Source organism: Trichosurus vulpecula, chromosome 8 (genome assembly GCF_011100635.1).
Source record: "Trichosurus vulpecula isolate mTriVul1 chromosome 8, mTriVul1.pri, whole genome shotgun sequence".
Lineage (NCBI taxonomy): Eukaryota > Metazoa > Chordata > Mammalia > Diprotodontia > Phalangeridae > Trichosurus > Trichosurus vulpecula.
In genome coordinates, this window is record NC_050580.1 from 64091537 (window position 1) to 64113560 (window position 22024).

Here is a 22024-nt window from a genome sequence, read left to right on the forward strand (position 1 = left end):
ATGCATATACACAGGTAGGAGGAAGGTGGATGCTAACAATTGGGGGGGATGATAGAGATAAAGCAAGGTTTCTTTAGAGTTTGGTACCTAAGCCCTTGGGCAGCAGGTAGAGTATTAGGGTCAAGATGAATGTGTGAATTTTGTTTGATCACCTTTTACTCCTATGTAGAATTCCAGGTCAGAAAGCTTCTTTCCTTCTGTGGATTGCCTCTAATGTCAAGGAGCAACGGATCTTGGGTCGAGTCACAGAATTCCTCCAGCCAGTATGGGCCTGAAGGAGGTTTTGTGGAATGTGAACTTGCTTCTGTCTCTCAGGTGGGCTGACTGAAGGACAATTCCAGGTGGTACCAGAATTCTAATGGGAATGGCTCTGGGATTCCTGCCCTGGGTAGGAACCAGTTTCAACTTCGTCTCAACTCAGTGCTTGCCAAAGAAACGTCCATCTCTTTCTAAGTTTTGCCTCATGGCAGGATTAGGTAGCACCCCCATTAGTCCCAAGGAGATGTCCAGGCCCTACCTACCTGTGTTTTAGGAACACATGAGTGATTAAACTATACCAGCTCCAGCTAATCTCAAGCAAGGCTTCAAACTGGGCTTTTTCTAAAATGATAGTCATGACACATACATATAAACCAAACCCTTTCTCCCCCAACCCCCCATGCAGCAGTCTACTTACATCTGGATAATAATCCACGGTGGGGACCAGGTGCTCAATCAAGGCTTCTAAGGATCCAGAGATAAGATTCCCATCCTGGAAAACAAGGTCTCCACCACTCCGTTCTCCCATGTCTGGCTGCACCTGTCCACTACAACTAGACCCAAGCATACTGGAGAAGATTGGTGTCTGGGGCATAGTTTCCTGGGTGGGGGGAAAAGAAGCCGTAAGACATCTCAAAGACTCTCTTTATGTGATCTTCCTCCTCCTCAGGTTGGCTGGCTGTGGGCATTGTACAGAAGCTACATATTTGAGTGATCTCAGAAGGGCTAGGGGAGGGAAGAAAAAATCCAGCCACCACCCACCTACAAGATGCCTTTGTGGCTGAAGTGAAATGCCAGTTCTCGGGTGGACTGCTAGGCTCTCTTTTTCTTATTTCTCATATTAAACAAGTGAAAAATTTCTTATCTCCCTGGGACTGTTTTAAAGCTAAAAATCTCCACAGTCTGGGACTCTAGCTCCTCTGAAATTTGCAGATTGACCAAGCAAGCAATGCTGTGGGCGAGATCGCTGGCCTCAGCTGCTTATTGAGCAAGTGATAAACTGCCACTCTTTGAGCAAAAGACCAGATGTAGACAGAATGTGCCCCTATCTGTCATGCCTGAGGGGGAGGGCTGATCGCAGGGGAGGTGGTGGGTCAAATTCATAACTGTGGTTTGTTTCCCTCTGAAAACCCCTACAGAAAAAAAAAAACATAGGAAAGCATTCTTGGGTGGTATTTTCTTGGAAAGTGACTACTGCATTATGGGAACCCAATGTGTATACTTTGCTTGTCTTCTGCCATGGAACTCCTGGCAAACCAGTGCATCAGAATCTCTACTCGAACAGGTAACATGGGGCCAGGGTTTGAGGTGGACTATCACATAATTTCAGAGTTGAAAGGGGCCTCTGAGGCTATGTAGTCCAAGAAGAATCCCCTTTATAAGTATGTCTGACAGGCGGCCATTTGGCCTTTGCTAAAACACCTCTGCTGAGGAAGCGGTCCTGATGCCACCTTTTGTCATTAATAAAAGATTCTTTACACTGAATTGAAATTTACCTTTCTACAGCTTCCATAGAAACACAGGGATGAGAAGATGGTAGGCTTAAAGTCACATGATAGGCTGAATGAGAGTGGGGACTAAAACTTGGGCATTTCATAGGCACGTGCCCAGCCCACACCTTCAATCCTGCCCTTGTGTGGGAGAGTAAATATAGCATTCTAAATATGGCATTTATAGAACAGACAATAGACCAGCTCACTACCATACTCTGCCTCCTTTGATCCCTTTTCCAGCCATCTTGCCATCCTCGTTCTGCTGTCCCTATTCCCTTCTCCCCACTTCTCAAAGGAAATCTTGGGAAGTACTTTTTTTTTGAGTGAAAGGGGCAACCAGTCTGGCCAAGTTCAGATGTTTACAATCCCATGGTAAGTTGTCATTCCAGCTTTGTTTGCCCTCATGGGCTCCTCTCCAGCTAAGACTCCAGTTTATGTAAAGAATAAAAACTGAAAGCAAAGTGTACTATAAATTTCACTGCCATCATGGAGTAGGCTGGGATTTCAACAATATACTTGGCTCCATTTGCCTTCAAAGCCTCTGTCTCCTTTTCCCACTCCCCTCTAGGCGGTGTTATTTTCTTGGCTCAGTCTGTGAAGTTCACCTTCAAGGAGATTCTGGATGCTGTTGGATGAGATGAATGGACCCAACTTGTAACATGTCGGAATAACTCATTACATATTTGAAGAGCCCACAGTCTCATCTCTTCCTTTAATCTGTTCCATGAGAATAAGAATTTCCACTTTGTCCCACGTGATTTTTTAAAAAAATGTACTTGAACCCAAACAGCAAAACAATAAAAACAGAAACTTATATGCCTAACTGAATTGTTATTTCCTTAAAGTCCCTAATATAAAATACATTCAAGTGTACTGGAAATTGGGAGAACTTAGTAGCAAGATTTCTTATTGACCTCCTCTGGGATCTTAATATATCTGTGCCATATTATTTTTCCATCAGCCTGTGGAGGGAAGCTAAAATACTTTCTCCCAGGGCCTTTGGAGAATAGTCAGTCAACAAGCATTTATTAACTGCTTACTATATGCCAGCCATAGGGCCAACCTCAAGACGAATACAAAGATACAGACAAAATCAAACAACCCTCAAGGAGATTATATTCTAATGGGGAAAACGACAGGCATATTTACAGGTCCATACTAAATAAATACAAAGCAAATACTGTGAAGTCTTAGGAGAAGGTGCACCTTGGTAGCAAGAAGGATGAATAAGGGTTCCTCCAAATGAGGGAGGGGGCAATTGAGGGACAATTGAGTTCATTCTAGTTATAAAGAACAGAATTAACAAAGGCGCGGACTCAGGAAAGTATGGAATGTATCCAGGAGGCAGCATATAATCCAGTTTGGCAGAGCTTGGGTTATGGTAAGTAACACAGACATTGCCCATCTCTGGGTGGGTTTTTATCTGGCTACCTTGAAGACTTCTCTAAATCAGATGAGTAAACAATAAGGAGCAGTGAATTCTTCAAGATGGTGTGGGAATTCCCTCCACCCATACAGTTATAGATTATCTCCAGAGTAGAAAACCCCTTGCATACACGATTGGAGTGACTTGCCCATCAAAGACAATCAAAAAGAAACGGACTACACCTTAAGTGTCACTGTGTAAGACAAATAGTAGGTACTTAATAAATAATTGTTGAATTAAGCAAGGGTCCAATGAGGTCTAAGAGGCCATTAGCTTGGGTAGGATTCTCTTTTGTGGATGCAACTCTTCACCCAGACTGATTATAAATGTTGGACTCAGCAAAACCTACAAACTGTGGTGTGTCACTCGTGAATTAAGTGCTTAAATCTGCGGTACGATTGTAAATACTGAGGGACAACACCAATAACAACAAATATTACTATTACTACTCTACTACTACAACAACAAACAACAACAACCACCACAGACCAGGCACAGGGAGCTACCAGTCACCAGAAGGATTTGAATCTGAGCCCTCTGCCAGCCCTCTCCCTCTCCCTGTCCCTGGAAAAGCAATGAAGGTGTTAAAAGCTATAAACATTTTCCTTGGTTATCAGAGGAACAACTGGATATCCCCTCTGCCCATACTTATTCCTACTCCAATCCCAGTTCTACCTGCTTTAGGAGTCACCAGACTCAGAGAAACTGTTTGATAGTGGAAGCAGTCTGTGTCTCCACTCCTGGCCAAAGAGAGTGCCCCACAGAAGTGAAAGAGAAACGGAAATTTTTAGATTTCATTTATCTATGGACTAGAGGGGCCATGACTTCTTTTTAAAGTTTCCCAAGCCTGGTCTTCCTCCAGGCTGGTCAAAAATGTAAGGAAGTCACACAAGTATATGTGTGGGTCTTTTAAAGTCTAAGGAGTACACTGGAAGGTCTGAAAGTTACCTTCTGAGCCCACTCACATGTAGAAAGTTGAGAATACTCTTGTTCCTCTGTGGCTTTCTGGTCAGTTTACCAACATTAGCCTAGTCATGTTCTGACCAAGAAAACTCAGATTTAAGGGCCATTTCTACTTAGGTATAAGGAGTCTATGCTGAGGCCATGAAATACAAGTCAGAGGATTCTCTCATCTACTCCCCTAAACACATGCCTTAACAGTTTTATGGGAGTTGGAGGCAGGATGTTTTCCAATCTCCTGGCATCTAGACCTCCCCCAAAGTAAAGAGATGGTCTTACATGGGGCACGAGTGCAGGTGAGCCTAAGCAGATGTTTCAGCTATTTGTCACAGTGCAGGGCAGTCAAGTACTAGTATCTCCACCTCCAGAGAACTTCCATCTCACTCAGCCTGCCTTTACTTAAAACCCAGGTGACTAAATAGGCTTTTGTAATCAAATAAAAATGCACAGAATGTGGCAAATGCCACATAATGACATGGAATGTGAAAAGGAAATATAAGGAAAAAGCAAAATACTTCCTTGTTGCATTAACACAGGTGTGTCTGTCTCCAGGAACCATAAGGGCACTTGTGGCATCAGGTCCTCTCTGAAAGGACAGGAGACCTAGACACACACTCCTTGACTCTTCTTAGGTAATTGGGCAGTGATTAGGGCTCGCACAATCATCAGTCCAACCCACCACCACACTTTGGGCTATCTCTATGCTTCACGATCAACTTGGACAGGAAATGAATGAGTGCTAATGGTGCAGTCAAGAATAATGAAATCCAGTTTAATGCTACCCAGGTATTACTGGGAAATAACCTACCTTCCTGGAAAATATAAGCAGAACGTCCTAGGCTGCTTGCTTAGGTTGAAATCTGGAAGGAAGAGCAATAAGGTGGAGGATGGGGGGAGGTAAAAGAGTCCATGCCCAACTCTTTATCCTGCAGCTGGGGGGGTCCCACTTAACTGGGAGTTTGAAGCCCCTATGGCTTATTGAGCATGGGGCTTCTCAGAGAAAATGTAAAACACAAACAACACTGTCAACATACTAATGTGACTCTGGTGACTGTATTCTTGGAAGCAAACAAACAAAAACTCTTCTTTCCCAGCCCAGAGAATACTGCATCTGTTACTATAAACGGTGGCTTTCTAGGGCATACACTGCCTGCTTCATCACTCCTGTCCCCTTTCCTATTTAACTCCTTGGTCACTGGTAGATTTTCCCTACCCAAAACCACCCACTGTGAAGGATCCCTTCCTGGGTGCACAGAAGAAGGCAAAAATACAGTCAGCCTGTTTTTGGTCAGTTACCTTTTACTGTGTGCAGTTTCATCTGCTTCATCCCCAAGTAAAGAGACACATAAATTAAAACACTTAACTTTAGCAGATCTGCACAAGGCTGGGGTTTCTTAACCTTTTTTGGGATATCCTTCTTTAGCTGTCCATGAAACCCTAGTCAAGGAACCCCTTCTCAAAATAGCATTTTAACACATGAAATAAAATACATAGGATCACAAAGGAAAGCAACTACATTGAAATATGATTATCAACATTTTCTTTAAATTTCATGAATCTAAGAACTTCTGGCTTAGAATGAACAATCTTCCTCTGTCCCCCAAACACTGAAGGGTGCACGATTATCTCTCTCTCTGCCAACTTCAGATTCACCCTGATCCTGCGCGGATCAGCTTCTCTAGCTGATCCACTGAGCTCTCCGAAGCCGAACAGGTCACTCACCAGGATATAAAAGTTCTATCCCCCTGTGACACCCTTCCATGATCCAGGTAGATCGCCCTGGACTGAGGGCAGCAGGCTCCAATAGATAGAATGCTGGACTTCGAGTCAAGTTATATTTCCTATAACCACGGGTAATTCACTCAGCCACTTGCCTTTTACAGATAGGAAAACTGAGGCTCAGAGTATTGTACTAGATGGCCTCTCAGGTCCCTTCCAGCTCTTATTCTAGGATCTTAAGATTTTCTAAACAGCCAGGGCAAAGATACCAACATCCTCAAATGCCAAGGAAGCAGGTGTGCGTTAGAGCCAAGGTCTTTTCCGGGCAAATTCTGCCCATTGCTGCCTCACTCTCTCCCTGACCAAATACCAGGGGAAATCTAACTAGGCTTTTCATCCGTCCTCAGCAGCATGGAGAATTTTAGAAAGATCAGAGGCATCTCCGACTGCCCCAATCCTTTTGTTTCCCTTGGGAGGCTTCCGCAACTGGGGGGTGCCCTTAGTCAAAAGCCCAGCCTCCTTAGTTTTGTTATCCAGACTCATTGCCCGGTGCCCAAGAAGAGAAAGGAAAACTTACCCTCATTGTCTTCTGCAGTATGTACATAAAAAGCCTGTGATCAGGCAGCAAAAAAACTCCGAGTGGTGACCAGGGGACAAAGAGGGAGCTTTAGGTTGTCAGCACTGCGTTCCCCAGCTCCAGCTGGCCAGAATCATCCCCTTATTCCATCCCAACCCGGGTTCCTTCTCCTTGTTTGTTGTGGTGATTCTCCGGCCCTTCTGCTTGTCTGCCTTCTCCGCTTCCCGCCAGCTTGGCTCTGATGCGCCCCAGGCTCTTTGGGGTAGAGAACAGAGAGCCCGAAGCTGACGTCACACCCTGTCTAGGCCTGTGGTTGGCTGAGGGGAGGGCTGCCTGATTCAAAAGCAGCCGTAGCAGAACTCTGTGGGGTCCGTGGGTTGCAGGCACATGCCTCCGCTTGGTGGGGATGCTTCTGCTACTGCTGCTGCTGTTGATAACGATGCTGGGGGAAGGAAGCTGGGGGAGCCCAGATTTTCTCTCCCCTTTTTGGCAACCGGAACCTGTGCATCAGGTTAGGCAACTCCTATGAGCCTCCTCCCCCCGTGGCAGCCTGGAAGAATAAAAGGCATTTCCACATTCCTTATATGGCTCAAGAATAATCTTCAGGAAACGAGAGAGGAGAGAGATCTTTTTCTGCTTTGATCTGGGTCTGTCTATGGTAAGAAAAAGCCCAGGACTTTCAATCCTGTGGTAAGATGGATTCCCCACAACCTTCCCAAGGAACCTCTAACCTATAAGGTTGCCTTGACCAAAGCTCCAGAGAAATTTCCATTTCACCTCTTGTCGCTTTCAGATCTTGTGGCCCAGAGGGCATTTCAGACTGAATGGAAAGCCCAGTCAGCACCACCATCACCCCGAATTTCTCCATGTCAGGTTCTCTCTGCAAAGGAGACAGTTCTAATCCCTTCTTCCTCTCTTCACTTTGAGAGTAATCTCTAGTAGGAATACTCGCCCTTCCTTCTGCCAGCATCTCAAAGTGCCATCCTTCTCTGAACTAAGTCCAAGTGCACCCACAGCTTGGCTCAAGACCCACCTCCTTCCCCTGTACATTTCTGCTTTCCTCTCTAGTCCATCTGGTCTTACCTCTCTTTCAGCTGTTTCTGAATTCTAGGGGAATTAGGCTAGGGAAAACTTCTTATTTCCTTCCAGAGCAGAGGAGGGGGTGGGGGCAAGAGAGACCCCCTTCACATGGACTCTTGTGAGATATGACTGTTCTACTCACTTGGAATCAGTGCTATTATCTGCTTTCCCTGACCTCCAGGTGGCTCGCTGCACTTGCCACGTACAAAAGGTTAACCTGACTCTGATGCCAGCATCAGGACAGATGTCAAAGCCATTGGCTGTCCTTGGTATCATTCATTCTACAGCTAGATCCTAGCAGCAAGTGTGCCCAGTTTTTTGGACTGAGTGCATCCTTAGCATGTTCCCTTAGCCAAACTTCTGACACATTCCCTCTCCACCCACACCTCTAAGTAATATTGTTTTTTACTCTCATTATCTCATCCCCAGGCCTTTTGGAGTCTGATGTTACCTCCCCCACTCCTGACTCAGTAACCACAACCAGTACATCTTTCATTTACTTCAATTTAACAAACACTTAATAAGCACCTACATATAGTATGCAAGGTGAAAGAGCCTCTGTAGTAAATAGAAAGCAAGCTTTGGAGTTAGAAAGATCTGGGTTCAAGGGCTATTTCTGGCACAGATTATCTGTGTAAGCCTGGGCATGTCATTGAAATTTTCAGTGTCTCAGCAACCATCAAAGTATAAATAAGTAGCAGAAAAGCTGCTGATCCGCTTTGGTAGAGGAAGGTTCCTCATAGGGAATTTCCTTGTTGAATTCTTTCAATTGTGTCTGACCCTTTGTGACTCCATTTTGGGTTTGGTTTTTTTTTTGGTCGATACTGGCTTGCTATTTCCTTCTTCAGCTCATTTTATAGATGAAGAACTGACGCAAACAGGGTTAAGTGACTTGTCCAGGGTGGCACAGCTAGTAAGCATCTAAGACCGGATTGGAACTCATGAAGATGAGTCTTTCTGATTCCAAGCTCAGTGTTCTACTCATTGCATCACCTAGCTGCCCCTGAGAATGTCCTACACCAATGAAATCCCAAGTCTGGATTGACACAAATAGTGGAAGGCATCATGGTTACCCTTAAGCTAGGGATAGAAACAGGAAATATTCTTTCCCTCATGGAACCTGTGCTTTACATGAGGGGATATAACCAGGGGTGTGCTAGACTCAAGCAGGAACCAACTAAGGAGAGCTGATCATTAAATTTTCAGTGTGGAGATTAACACTTTGGTTAGCCACAAAAGCTACAAATCAAGGCTTGATTTATTTTTTATTTGGTTGTCTAGACTTAAGAAAGTGATGGAGAAAATGTAATGAAGATTAAAGTTATTTACAGACCTGGTTGTTACATATTTACAGCACACTCCTGGTTATAACACATACATAAATGTATACACACATATATTTGTGCATACATATGTGTACATATAAAAATATAATACGAAATAGACTATTATAGGGAAAGACAATAAGAAATTTAGGTGAGGAGAAAAAAACATTTGAGCTTGGGACAAGGGAAGGAGGGAAAGAGAAAGCTTCATGGAAGAAGATGGTACCCAAGTTCAGCCTTGACAGTATAGCACTTCAAAAGACATGGATGAGAAGGGAATGGAGCCTAGTAATAGAGGGGGGATATTCTGTTTGAATGTATGGGAGGCTAGGATGAGATCAGGGAATAGGAACATAGATTTAGAGCTGAAAGGGAACTAAGGGACCACTTGGAATTTTACAGATAAGGAAACTGAGGCACAGAGCAGTTAAATGACTTTCCCAGGGCATATCTGGAAGTGCTAAAGTCAGGAAGACCTTGATAAAATCCTGCTTGAAAGTTCAGTGCTCAATCCATTTTACCATCCAGTTTGACTCCTATGTAGAATGCATGAAATAAAGCTAGAAAAGTAGAATAATGATAATAATTAGTAATAATAATAAGTCTAAGGCTAGAAAGGAACTCAGAGGCAATCTAGTTCATTTCTCTCCTCTCACAGATAAAGAAAATGAGGCCGGGGAAGGTAAGTGACCTGATTAAGGTCACACAGGTTTTAATCATCAGAGGTGGGGTTTGAACAACCCAGGTTGTCTGGCTCCAGAGTCAGCAATGTTTCCACAGTGTATCCTGGTCAGGGGATATGGAAGGAGCTTTAGACCTTTACCACTAGGTCCCCAGAGCATACTACTTCCCGTATCCTAGGATTTTGAATTAGACTACATTTAATTCAACCACCTTTTACAGAAAAGGAAGACCCAGAGAGTTTATACCTGGAGCATGATTATGCCAATTATTCAGACCACAACCCATCCATTCCTGTGCAACTTGTGGAACTTTTATCAATGTCCTCCAATAAGTTCTTCACAAGGGGTCCACTCCAATCTTTCTGACATTACGAGGGGACCAATGGAACACTTGAATTGTCCACTTGTCATTCTTTGCCCTCTCCAAATGATCAGCCAATGGTTTCTAATTTTCCATTTCACCAATGATGTCTTCTATTCCTATCTTCAGAAGCTCCTTAGGTGTTATGTGTTGTTGTCTGCTCAGACCTGCTATGCTCTGGGTCTCCTTTGCCATCTCTGTGATATTTCTTTTTGAGTCTTTGAATCTAGTTATATTTCTTGTCTCATTGGCACATAGGTCACATAGCTAGTAAATAGCATAGACCTGAATGAAGGTCTTCTAACTGCGATAATTAACCGGGACAAAGGGCACCATAGCCAGAAAACTGGCAAGGTATTGTTTCAAGTCTGGTAGTATGCTTTATTTGTTCAAAACTAATTACCTGCCTCTCTTCCCACTGATAATTGAGTTTCTGCTTCAACTTTCTCTTTGAGTATGGCTAAGTATCTTTTGTTTGTATAAGGGCTTGGCAGGAACCTGCTAATTGCCCATCAAAGGTAGCTGAACAAAGTAGTCATATCAGGAGAAAAGGCAGCAAGCCTTCTATAAATATATAAAGCTTTACTCAGAGCACTGCTACCCCCCACCCCCGCCCCCCCACCCTGCAAATGAATGCCAGTACTAACTGGAATGGCAAACAGGCATTTTGGCCCTGAAGAGCTACTAGAAGGAATAACAGAGGATTGACGTTCCTGGTATGTCTGGAGCCCAAAGCAAATTTTATAGTGATCCCTTGAAAGTGTGTTGTATTTGTGTTTCTGCCAGAGGGAAGAAAGAGCTATGAAAGAACAAAGTACCAGTTGGTCTCCCTCTGAGTGTAGAAGGTGACAGGGCAGAAAGCATTCCTAGCCACACTCCAGCCTATTGGAGAGAATGACACGTTCCTTAAAAAAGAATGGAAGTTCTTTCAAGAGGCAACAATGAAGAAAAAGAATCTGAAGAGGAATTCTAATCCAGATGATAGGATCATAGCTTTAAAATGGAAGAAATCGTTCATACCATCCTTCTCCAATCCCAGTCCCACACTCATATTACAGATTAGGAACCAGAGAATAGGATTCAAAACCAGATCTCTGACTCCCAATCTAATGTTATTTCCTCTGCACCATGCCGGTTTTCATGGTGGAAGATGGAAGAAATGTGACTCCATGAAGGAAGGGGGGAAGAAGAAGGAGGAGGAGAAACACTTGAAGGTACATAATAGCTATGAGGCTTCCTCCTGTACCACCCAGCTGCCTTCGAGGCAGTTAAGTGGTGCAATGGATAAAGTGCTGGTCCTGGAATCTGGAAAATGTGAATTTAAGTTTTAAGTCCAGCCCTGGACACTTACTAGCTGTGGGACCCTGGGCAAGCCACTTAACCTCTTCATGCTTCTATTTGCCCATCTATAAAGTGGGAATAATTAAAATAGCACCTAGCTGGAAAGGTTATTGTGAAGATCAAATGAGATATTTCTAAAGCATGTAGCAAAGTGCCTGGAACGTAGTAAGCACTTAGTAAATACTTATTCCTTACTTCCCTTCTCTCTCCCTGTAGAGCGTGATCCCAGAGAGTATGGGGAGGAAACAGTTTCTTGTGCTCCAAAGAATGATGGTATGGATTCAGAAGTTGCTCCCAGGAGAGAATTTACCTGGTCATGATCAAAAGAAGAAGAGGCTAGTACCTGTGACATGAAGAAGTGACTACAAATTTGTCAACCTGTCACAGTTACTAAAGACGGCTGTGGTTTTCTTTGGATACGTATCTTCTAGACTGTGACAGAGAGTCCTCTGAGGCTTTTCAAAACTGGCACCACTACCCACTGTGATGATTCATAAGGGAACAAATGATACTGTCAGCAGGAACTTAGAAAGTGTCGATAGGTATCTTTGGCCTTCCAGGACAATAAACTAGCCATTAAGGGGCACAGGTGCAATTTCCACAAATGATTTTTATTGAAGTTACAAGCTTCTCAGAAGAGAAGGACAGATATGGGACATAGTTAACAAGATGGTACTATCTCTCCTTCTGGGGTAGGAGTGTCCATAGGTGTGGGACATTGCATATGAGGTTAGATTTTTTGGTGTGTGTATTGATTCATTTTACAGATTTTTCATCTTCCTCTTTTAAAAAATGGCTAAATATTATTTGTTATAATCGTTTAGATATATATGTATACAGACACATATATATGTATATATATATACATGCACATATATATTCTGTGGGAGATAGGAGGGGGAGGGATACAAGGGAGACCTCTAGGGAAAATAAAAACAAAACCTAGCAATAAAATTCTTTAAAAGAAAAAAAGAAATGGCAAATTAAAGAGAAAAAAAAAAGATTGTGTCTGGTAGTGATTGGTTCCTGGATCATAGATTAAAATATGGTAATCCCTGGCTCTTGTCTAAGGTTGGAAAATGTCTAACAAAAGTCCAAGGAACACATATTTGCTTGGAGTCTTACAAATCAGATTAAGAGTACTATAAACTGGAAAGGAAAAGAGAAAACTGCCCATGTGTCCGCTTAGACACATACCTTGGAGAAGTTACATCATAGCAGGAAGATTGTCAGTAAAAATTATGAGCAATTCACATGAAGAAATACAAAAAGAGCACTCCATGGATAAAGCCTTTATCTTGGAGGTTTATACACAAATGCTAAAAGCAATATGTATAATGAACAAGGTCAAGTAGAAATCCTGATTCAAGGAGGCAACTGACTCTGTGTCAATCAGTGAGATGTGGTAGGGTGTCTCACAACTAGAATATGGCTATGGGAATGTATGCTGTTTTTAAAGGAACAGAGTAGATAAAAGGGGCAGTGGACTGGCATTAAATACTAAGAATATGTACTCTTGTGAAGAAATCCAGGAACGGGAGTAGGGCAGCATGGTAGAGAACATTTGGGTGAGAACTAGTGGAGGGAAATATTTTTTGGTATCAAACCACTGGGACAGGAGGAAATAGATTAGGAGTTTGATAAACACATCACAGACATAGGCAAGGGGGTAGAGTATATTGGTGATAGGGGAAGGGGGTGTCTTCTACACTATAGACATATCCTGGCTCTTTTGGTCATAAGTATAGTAACTGATATTGACTTAATGACTAAATAATTCCAATCTTCAAAAAGGTGGATAAAATGATGAAAACAGCAGCTACTCAAGTCTCAATTCTGATTAGTATAGAAAGACTCCTTGATGAAGTTGAAGTGATGGAAACGTTCGGACAGATTGGCCATTCCATCTTAAAATTTGCCATAGAGAAAGAAAGGAAAGCTATGAATAGTGTGCTACATACTATAAATTTGGGAAAAGCATATTTCATAGTTTTGAGAAAGGAAAATGTAAGAGCCTGTGGCCTAAAATTCTGTAGGGGAAGTCAGAATTTAGTTCTAGGGGAATTTCCCAATCTTTTTGCATGAATGACATGAATGCAAATAAGTGTCATGAGGAAGAAAGACTGTCCAAGGATGTATGGAGAATTTGTGTACAAACAAAGATCATAAAATGGCACGTATAGAAGATGGAAGCAATGTCAAATAAAGGAGAATGAATACAAAAAAGAGGTAGGATCCTATAACAATAGGTTCAAGAGGGCTAAAACTCAGAATGAATTGAACTAATTAGGAATATAGAAGAGCAAAAAGGGACTCCTTTACGTTAGGAGCAATAGAGACAGAATCACCCCTTGAGAGAGATAGCAACTGTGCTTGGTTTTTATTTTTCTTGTGATTTTTATGACAAGAAGAATGATCTTTGGAATGAAAAATGAAAGAATATGATGGCTAATGGGGAGTAGAAATGAAAGACAAGTGAGATTATGGTAAAGGAACATCTAGTTGCCTTTAATGAGTTCAAGTTCATGAATAGACTACTTGACAGAGTATTGGAAGAAGTAGGGATGATGATGAAGAAGAAGAAGAAGAAGAAAAAGAAGAAGAAGAAGAAGAAGAAGAAGAAGAAGAAGAAGAAGAAGAAGAAGAAGAAGAAGAAGAAGAAGAAGAAGAAGAAGAAGAAGAAGGATATTCTTTCAGAGATTTTTGGAAGATCATGGTTAATAGGAGAAGTCTTACAGATTTGTAGACAGGGAGATGTTGTCCTTTTTAAATGGAAGGCAGTGAGGTTTGAAAACTATAGTCTAGCAAATTTGACTTTTTGATTCCTTGAAACATTATAGAACATATTATTTAAAAGATGAACATTTAGAAAGGGAAGCAGTGATTACTATGACCCAGAATGGCTTCACCAAAAGAAAGACATTCTGGACTGACCTCACTTCTATCTTTGACTGACTTATTGGATTGGTAGATCAGAAAAATGGAACAGAATTACTGTATTTTTAGGTGGATTAGAAACTGGTTTATTGATTGGACCCAAAGTGTAGCAATTAGTTGGTCAAAGTGAAGTGTAGATTTATAGGAAGAATATCAGATTTGGAATGTTCAAACTTAGATTTAAATCTGCTACTTATTAGCTATATGGCCATGGGCAAGCTTATTTTTCCCTCCAGACACTGATTTCTTCATGTGTGAAACAAGGCGGTTTGAACTAGATGGTTTCTAATCTTCCTTCCAATTCTGAATCCTATGAAACTATGAACTTTAGCAGAGTGCCCTAGGGATGTATACATGACCTGTTCTAATTTGTATTTTTATCAATGTCTTGGATGATAGCCTAGATGGCATTCTTATCAAATTCTGATTCTAAGATGGACAGGATAGCTAATATGCTGAGTGGTAGCATTTGGATAAAAAATAATTCATCAGAGTTTCAGTGAGCTGAATCTAATAAAATTCCATTTAATTGAGATAAATGTAAAGTCCTTCATTTGGGTTCAACAAATCAAGAGGATAAGAATGATAGGGGAGGTTTAGATAATTCTTTGTGAGAGAGCTTAGAGTTTCTATTGGATTGTAAGCTTAATATTCCATCAGCAATGCAACAGGGTTTCTATAAAAAACTAATGTGATCTTGGGCTGCATGGAGAGGAATAGGGTATAGGATAAGGGAGGCCATAGTCTCACCACACTGTGCCCTGGTTAGCTAACATTTGGAATACTTCATTCAGTTCTGGGCAAGGCAAAGGGGGTGGATGGCAACAATGGTGTGGTCACAGGGAGTCCACTCATATCAATATCAGATGGAGGAACTAAGGATGTTTAGTGCGGACAAGAGAAAACTCATGTTATGTCTTTGTTTATTGGAAGGGCTTTCATTTGGAACAGGGATTAGGTTTCTTTTGCATGGTCACAGACTAAAAAGCTAGGGGGAAATGGTTGGACTTATAGAGGGGAGCATTTATTCTTGATTATGGTGAATAAGTTGTTCTGGGAAATGGTAGTTTTCCAAACACTGGAGGTCTTAAAAATGCAGGCTGGATGGCTAGTTATTAAGAATGTTATATAAGGAATTACTGATCATGCTTGAATTGTGCTAAAAGACTTCCGAGATTTCCACTTTGCATCTGCTGCCCTGCCTGGTTTCAACTCTGTAAGATGCCCCTCCCAGGATAAGCTCATTACTTCTAGCTTTACCACCATGTTGCTAACTCAGCCTTGATTGACACCACCTCCCTCAGCCTCCTCTCCCCTCTGACTGGGAAGTTGGAGGGCAGATTACCAAAACTCCTCCCAATGTCATCCTTTATAGACTCTCACTATAAACTGAACTCTCACTCATTCTACTTTGCTTCTGTTGCTCTGCCTAGTTTCAATTCCATGAAACAAGATACCCCATATTGTCATGTCTCACCCCCCTCACCCCATTTCTTGACTCTTTTTGTGGGTCTTCTCCTTTAGTTTGTGAGGGCACGAAATGTCTTTCTTTTTAGTCACTGCATTGTCGGCACTTAGCATAGTGCCTGGCACATAGTAGGTGCTTAATAAGTGTTTATTGGATTGGATTTTATTGGATGCATTTCTTTCAAATCTGCAATTCTCTGATTTCCAAGGTCAGTGTTCTACAGGCCTATGACTCTAAGGCATCTATATCTAGGCAACAGGGAGCTAATGAAGTTTTCAGAAGGAGAGTCACATGTCAAGACTTACGCATTTGTGAGATTAATTTATTAACTGTGTCAAACATCATTCCTATCTTTGGGAAGAAACAATGACATTGAACCTAGACTATTCACTTTAGAAAATTAGAGTAAAGATATAGGTGGGAAGAGGCATGTTGGTAAACATTCAACAAGCTCATATACACACACATATATATGCACATATAAACATGTGTGTATATATGACATACTTTTAAGTTTTATTTGCATTATTAGTTTATTTGCCTTAAGTTTAAAAAGGCCTAAAAATTTGGCTTAAGTCTAAAAAACATACAAAACAATAAATCAAGCCTTAACTTGTAACATTTACTGATTTCTAAGGTATAAAAGCTCACAATGAAAAATAGCAATTGATATGAACTGGTATGAGCTCACTCATTTCAGCACATCCCTGGAAGTGACCCACTTCGTTCACTGGTAGCATAGATCATCCTCTTCTCCATAGGTTTCCAGTAGGAAGAAGGGCCTAGTGTGAGAGCCGAGTTTGTGGGTCTTTCCGGGTCTTACTGATGTGTTTTGCATTTTTCCCAAGTCTTTCTGTACTTGAACATAATATACCTTTTCATCTCACAGCCCAGAGAATGCTAGCCTAGGGAGACTTCCCAACATCCTCTGGTGCTTTAGGAATGGGCATAATCTATAGATTTATATACACTTGGAATATGGGCATAGTCTCTATGTCTTTGGAATTTTTCCTAAGAGAGCCACGAGGCAGTTTTCTTAACTCCTTGTAAAAGATGATCTGGTTTCCAAACCCAGGACCTCATGCTTTTTTACGAGGGCCTCAGCTTGAGTCAGACATGCTGGTTGAAGAAAAGGGCTGAATGGAGTCTTGGGATGAGAGCCAAAGAAGCTGCTCCCACTACTTTCTCATCAGTCCCTCTGTAGCCCTGGAGCCCAAGGCCTCGGGCTGATTACCAGCTGAGGTTGGAGAAGAAAACTCTGCCTTGTGCTCCTGCCTTCGGCCCTGCTCTCCATCCCATTTCCCCACCCAGACAAAGCCCAGGATTGCTCTTTGGTTGTTTACTGCCTATCCTGTCTGGTAAAAGGATTTGAAATGGCAAAACTGCCCTGGGCCTCTTCAAATACTAACATTTTGTACCTCTATGTTTCTTAATCCAGGAAATCAGACTTCATTCACTGACAAGATGTAAACACATAGTTAACATTTATACAGAACTTACCATGTGCTAGGTAGGCACTGTGCTGAACACCTTTCAATGATTATCTCATTTGAACCTTACAACAGCCCTGAGAGGTAGGTTCTTCTGTTGTTCCCATTTTACAGATGTGGAAAGTGAGGCTAACAGAGGTTATGTTCCTTGCCTAGGGTTGCATGGTTAGTAAGTATCTGAGGCTGGATTTGAACTGAGGTTTTCCTTATTCCAAACACAGCACTCTATCCACTGTACCACATAGCTTAATCAAGAAAATCATTCTTGCATTCACCAAGTACTTACTGACCACCTCCCGTACTTATAGTACTGTGGTAGGAGCTGTAGGGAAAGATTTCATTTATTTACTAGATATTATTTAATACCTACTATGTATAAATCTCTGTGTTAGGTAACTGTGGGGGTTACAAAAATGAATGAGACATAGTCTCTTTTTTCAAGTAATTCATAATCTAATAGGTGGAAAATGTACGTAAGCACCCATTGTTCTAGGAGCATCTAGTCTAGTTGGGGAGTTAAGAGACAAACAGCTAGGTAGCACTTGTAGTGCTCAGTACTGTAAATCTTGTCTTAACACCTCCGTAGGGCAGTTCAGTGGCTCAGTGGATAGATTGCCAGACCTGGAGTCAGGAAGACCTAAACTCAAATGTGGCCTCAGACACTTACTCGGCAAGTCACTTAACCCTGTTTGCCTCAGTTCCTCATGTGTAAAATGATCTGGAGAAGGAAATGGCAAACCACACCAGTGTATCTGCCAAGAAAACCCCAAATGGGGTCATGAAGAGTCAGGACTGAAATGACTGAGCAACAACATCTCTGTATAAGCCTACTTCTCTCCTCTGATGCTGCCACCACCCTGGTGCAGACCCTTATCACCCTGGGCCGTTGCAATAGCTGCTGGTGGGTCTACCTGCCGCAAGTTTCTTCCCACTCCAGTCCATTCTCCATTCAGCCACCAAAATGATTTTCCTAAAGTACAGGTCTGACTTTGTCATCACCCTACCCATAAACTCCAGAGGTTCCCCTTTACCTGCAGGATCAAATAGAAAATCCTCTTTGGCTTTGAAAGCCTTTCACAACCTGTCCCTACCTTTCCAGTCTTTTTACACTTTACTCCCTTCCAGGTAAGGACAGCTACACGGTGCTTAGAAAGCACTGAGCCTGGAGTCAGGAAGACTCCTCTTCCTGAGTTCAAAAGTGAGCTGAGACTTACTAGCTGTGTGACCTTGGGCAAGTCACTTAACCCTGTTGGCCTCAGTTTGGAATCCTCTTCTTCACCCCTGCTCCCCCACCCCTGGCTTCTTTCAAGATTCAAACCCCACCTTCTGAAAGAGGCCTTTTAGACTCCCCCTCCCCTTCTTCACAGCTAGTGTCTTTCTTCTGGAATTATCTCCCATTTATCCAGCATAAATCTTGTTCGTACATAGCTGTTTGCATGTTGTCTCCCTCATTAGAATCTGAGTTCCTTGATGGCAGGGACTCCGCTTTTGCCTTTTTCTTTGTGGGGGGAAGGGGTAAACTTAGCACTTAATACCTGGAATATACTAGGTGTTTAATAAATACTTGTTGATTGATTGACTAAAGGAAGTGTTCAGGGTAGGTCCTTCTAGAGGAGGTGCTACCTGAACTAGATCTTAGTGGGGCTATGCCATTTAGAAAGGGAAAGGGAGGCTCTCTAAGTTACTTCCCAATCTTTCTTTAGGATTAGAGATTCCTAAGAGTTTCCCCTTGCTGCCTTCAGGCTGGAGTGCATTCAGCCCAAGTGAGCCAGGTAACCTACCTTGCTAGGAAGCAGTAATGTATGCATGCCCTAAGACTTACCTACTCACTGTGGTATTTCCCTCTGAAAGACATTAAAGGCCAGCACCTTCTAATTGAAACCTAATCTGGCCAAAATCAAATGAAATGCAGATCACAAGGATATAAGACTCACTAGTCTACTCTGATCTTTTCCCTCCCTCTCCATTCTTGGGACTAAGTAGGAGGTGGGGAAGAACACCTGCTGATGGTGGGGCGGGGGAGGCGGGGAGAGATGGGGAGGAAGTGAGGAGTTAGGGCTGGGGGAGGGGAAGGGAGAGGATGGTGGAGAGACCAGCACATGTCAACTAATTTAATTGGATGCACGCAACAGGTTCAACCAGAATAGAGGCAAACTTGCCTTTTCTACATCAGCTGGGGTGATCTTATCTGGGGCTGGAAGTCTGAGTAATCAGGCTGGTGGTTGCAAGGCTTCAAACATAAATACATATTCAGTTCACTTGCACCATAAAAGCTCATGGGTGAGAGTTTGCAATAAACAAGGGCAGCTGCACACATCCTGCCCCAGAACTGAAATGCTAATTTCTTGAAGATCTGTTTATTCCTCTCTGGTTAGGGACTAGTCATCGAGGAAAGGAGTTGTGGATTAATTGGGGAGGGAGAACGGTATTTTGATTCTCTCCCTCTGGTACAGTTCTGAAATGGTTTTGGAAGGGGCAAAGAATTCCCTTCTGAGCCCTTCAAATAACTTGTGTGGCCCAGCTTTCTATGGGACAATTGAGAGAACCACCCCCAAGCAAGGTGTAACTGACCCTGAAGAATCAGAGAATAGTTCACTTCCAAACAACTCGAACTAATGCCTGCATTTTGATCTGAGTATAGACCTGTCTGAAGGGCCAGAGGGGATTTTCTAAGAGAAGTGAAAGGCAGGCAAATTGTGTGGGTTAAGGGAAATTAATCTTTCTTTAAACACTCCTATCACTAGGTCACTACTCAGAAACCATCAGTGGCTTCCTGTTTCCTAGTACGTCAAAGCCGAATTGATCTGCCAGGGTTTCAAGATCTCCCCTCCGTACTTATTCCCACATCACCTTAACGGGGATTGTCAGATGCATGATTTCTTTCATCTATGTAGATATTCCCTTTACAGACACAGATGGCGACTCCTCCATGTCTTACTCAAGTTTCATGAGTTGTGATTAAAAAGAAAATCATCATCTGGCAATAGACAATCCTTTGACAATCATCCTCTCTGAAATTAGCGAGGCTAATTTTCCCCACAATTGTAAAAGTGTCCATTTCTAGACCCATACTTGAACTTCCAGAAATTGGGCTCCATTTGAATAGCCTATGGGAGCCCTTGGTCAGTCAACCCCTTACCATGGAGCATCCAAGCTGGATTTTAGCGGAAGCTTCCAATCCCATCTCTTACTACGCTCTAAAGTGAATCCTCCTCTTTAATCATTCTGATATCCCCACTTCCCTCACTGCCTTCTCCACCCTAGGCCATACTTTCATGAAGGCTGATTGTTCTCTTTACCTGGAATGGCCCTTAATAATAGTTGTCAATTATATAGGGGTTTGTAAAGCTGCCAAGGGCCAGTGAGGTGGTGAAGTGGATAGAGCACCAGTCCTGAAGACAGGAAAAGCTGAGTTCAAATGTGACCTGAGACACTTATTAGCTGTACGACCCTGGGCAAGTCACTTAACCCTGTTTGCCTCAGTTTCCTCATCTGTAAAATGAGCTGGAGAAGGATATGGCAAACCACTCTAGAATCTTTGCCAAGAGGATCCCAATGGGGTCACAAAGAGTCAGACATGACTGAAAAGACTAAACAACAAAAGTTGCCCAGGAACTCAATCTAGTTGAGCCTCACCAGAACCCCAGGAGGTTGGTACCGCAAATATCATTATTTCTATTTTACAGATGTGGAAACTGAGGTTAAATGACATAGTAAAGGTTAGAGGCAGCATTTGAACCCAAGTCTTCTAGACTTGAAGTCCTAAGTACCATGAACTACACCACATTCCTTTTACATCCTATTCAAACACTAGGCTGCTTCAAGGCCCAGCTCAAACCCCACTTTCTCCATGAAATCTTCCTTACCTGCTGCAGCCTTCATTGATACCTATCTCCTCTTACAGCACTGACAATCTGAACCAATACCATTTAGCACCTACACACGTATCGCCTTAGAACAGTCATTGTTATTTCACATCTGTAGGGCTCGAGGTCCCAAGGGCAGAGGATATAAATCTGACCTCTAATATACTCCTCCCCTCCTCCCAGAAGTAAGCACAACCCCAGTCACATGACAGGTTCTCAATAGACAGTTTTTACATCTCAAACTCCTATGAATTTGTGTATACATTGGAGTCATTGGAGTAACTGGAGCCATCCTCTTTAATTGCTTAACGGCTTGTTTTAAGAAGTGAAACTCAATCTCTGAGGTCCCTTTTCCCTGAAAAACCATGTGAGTCGATACTTTTAATCAGGCTTGTTTCCCAGCTGTGAGCTCTCTTATGACCAAGTGTAAGGAACAAAGTGGTTCTGCAGCACTTTCTCCCCCTGAGGATTGTTTGCGCTGAGCTCTTCCCGCTTGGCATTTGGGGAGCTGTGTATGCTTGAGAGACCCCAGTGTGAACATCAGCCCCACGAGCCTTGTACAGAGGACTCTGATTGAGCTGGCCTTCAGTCTGGTCACAAATTGAATAGATTAAGAGCGAGTGTGCTTAACATGGGGCTGTGGCAGCTAAGATGTGTGCTTCATTCATTTTAATTCATAGACTGCAACTACAGTCTGGAACCTCAGTCTAATGTTTTCTCCCCTCCCTTTCCCCCACCTCCCAATCACAGGATTTCAGCCCTGAAGGGACCTCATAGATTGTCCTGTCCAAGCTCCTCATTTTACTGAGGCCAGAAAGATAAAGTCACTGGTCCAGTGTTATTCAGTTACTTACTCACAGAAGTAGCATTAGAACTCAGATCTACCAGTGTTTCCGACTACTTTACCCTAGCTGAGGGTCAATACGAAGACGCCACTCCCAACAAGAAAACCTTTTGGATGAGTTCTAAGATGGATTCATCTAAGGCTGAATTTCATATTCTAGAAGGGTCAATCAGTAAGTCAGTAAACATTTATTAAG

At 42.5% G+C, this 22024-nt stretch overlaps 1 protein-coding gene across 2 annotated transcripts in view; it reads right to left on the reverse strand.

Annotated features, from left to right (window-relative positions):
* RASGEF1A (RasGEF domain family member 1A) overlaps window positions 1–22024 on the reverse strand; it is an 87664-nt gene that overhangs the window by 31790 nt on the left and 33850 nt on the right. Inside the window, exons 1-2 of one of the 2 annotated variants that reach the window (XM_036736023.1) lie at window positions 6434–6673; window positions 677–859 (exon numbers count right to left, since the gene is read on the reverse strand). In XM_036736023.1, coding sequence (XP_036591918.1) covers window positions 677–859; window positions 6434–6460 — 210 coding nt within the window. In that variant the 5' untranslated portion in view covers window positions 6461–6673. Of the gene's footprint in view, window positions 1–676; window positions 860–6433; window positions 6674–22024 lie in introns of those variants that run through there. The other variant, XM_036736024.1, reaches the window with a different exon arrangement.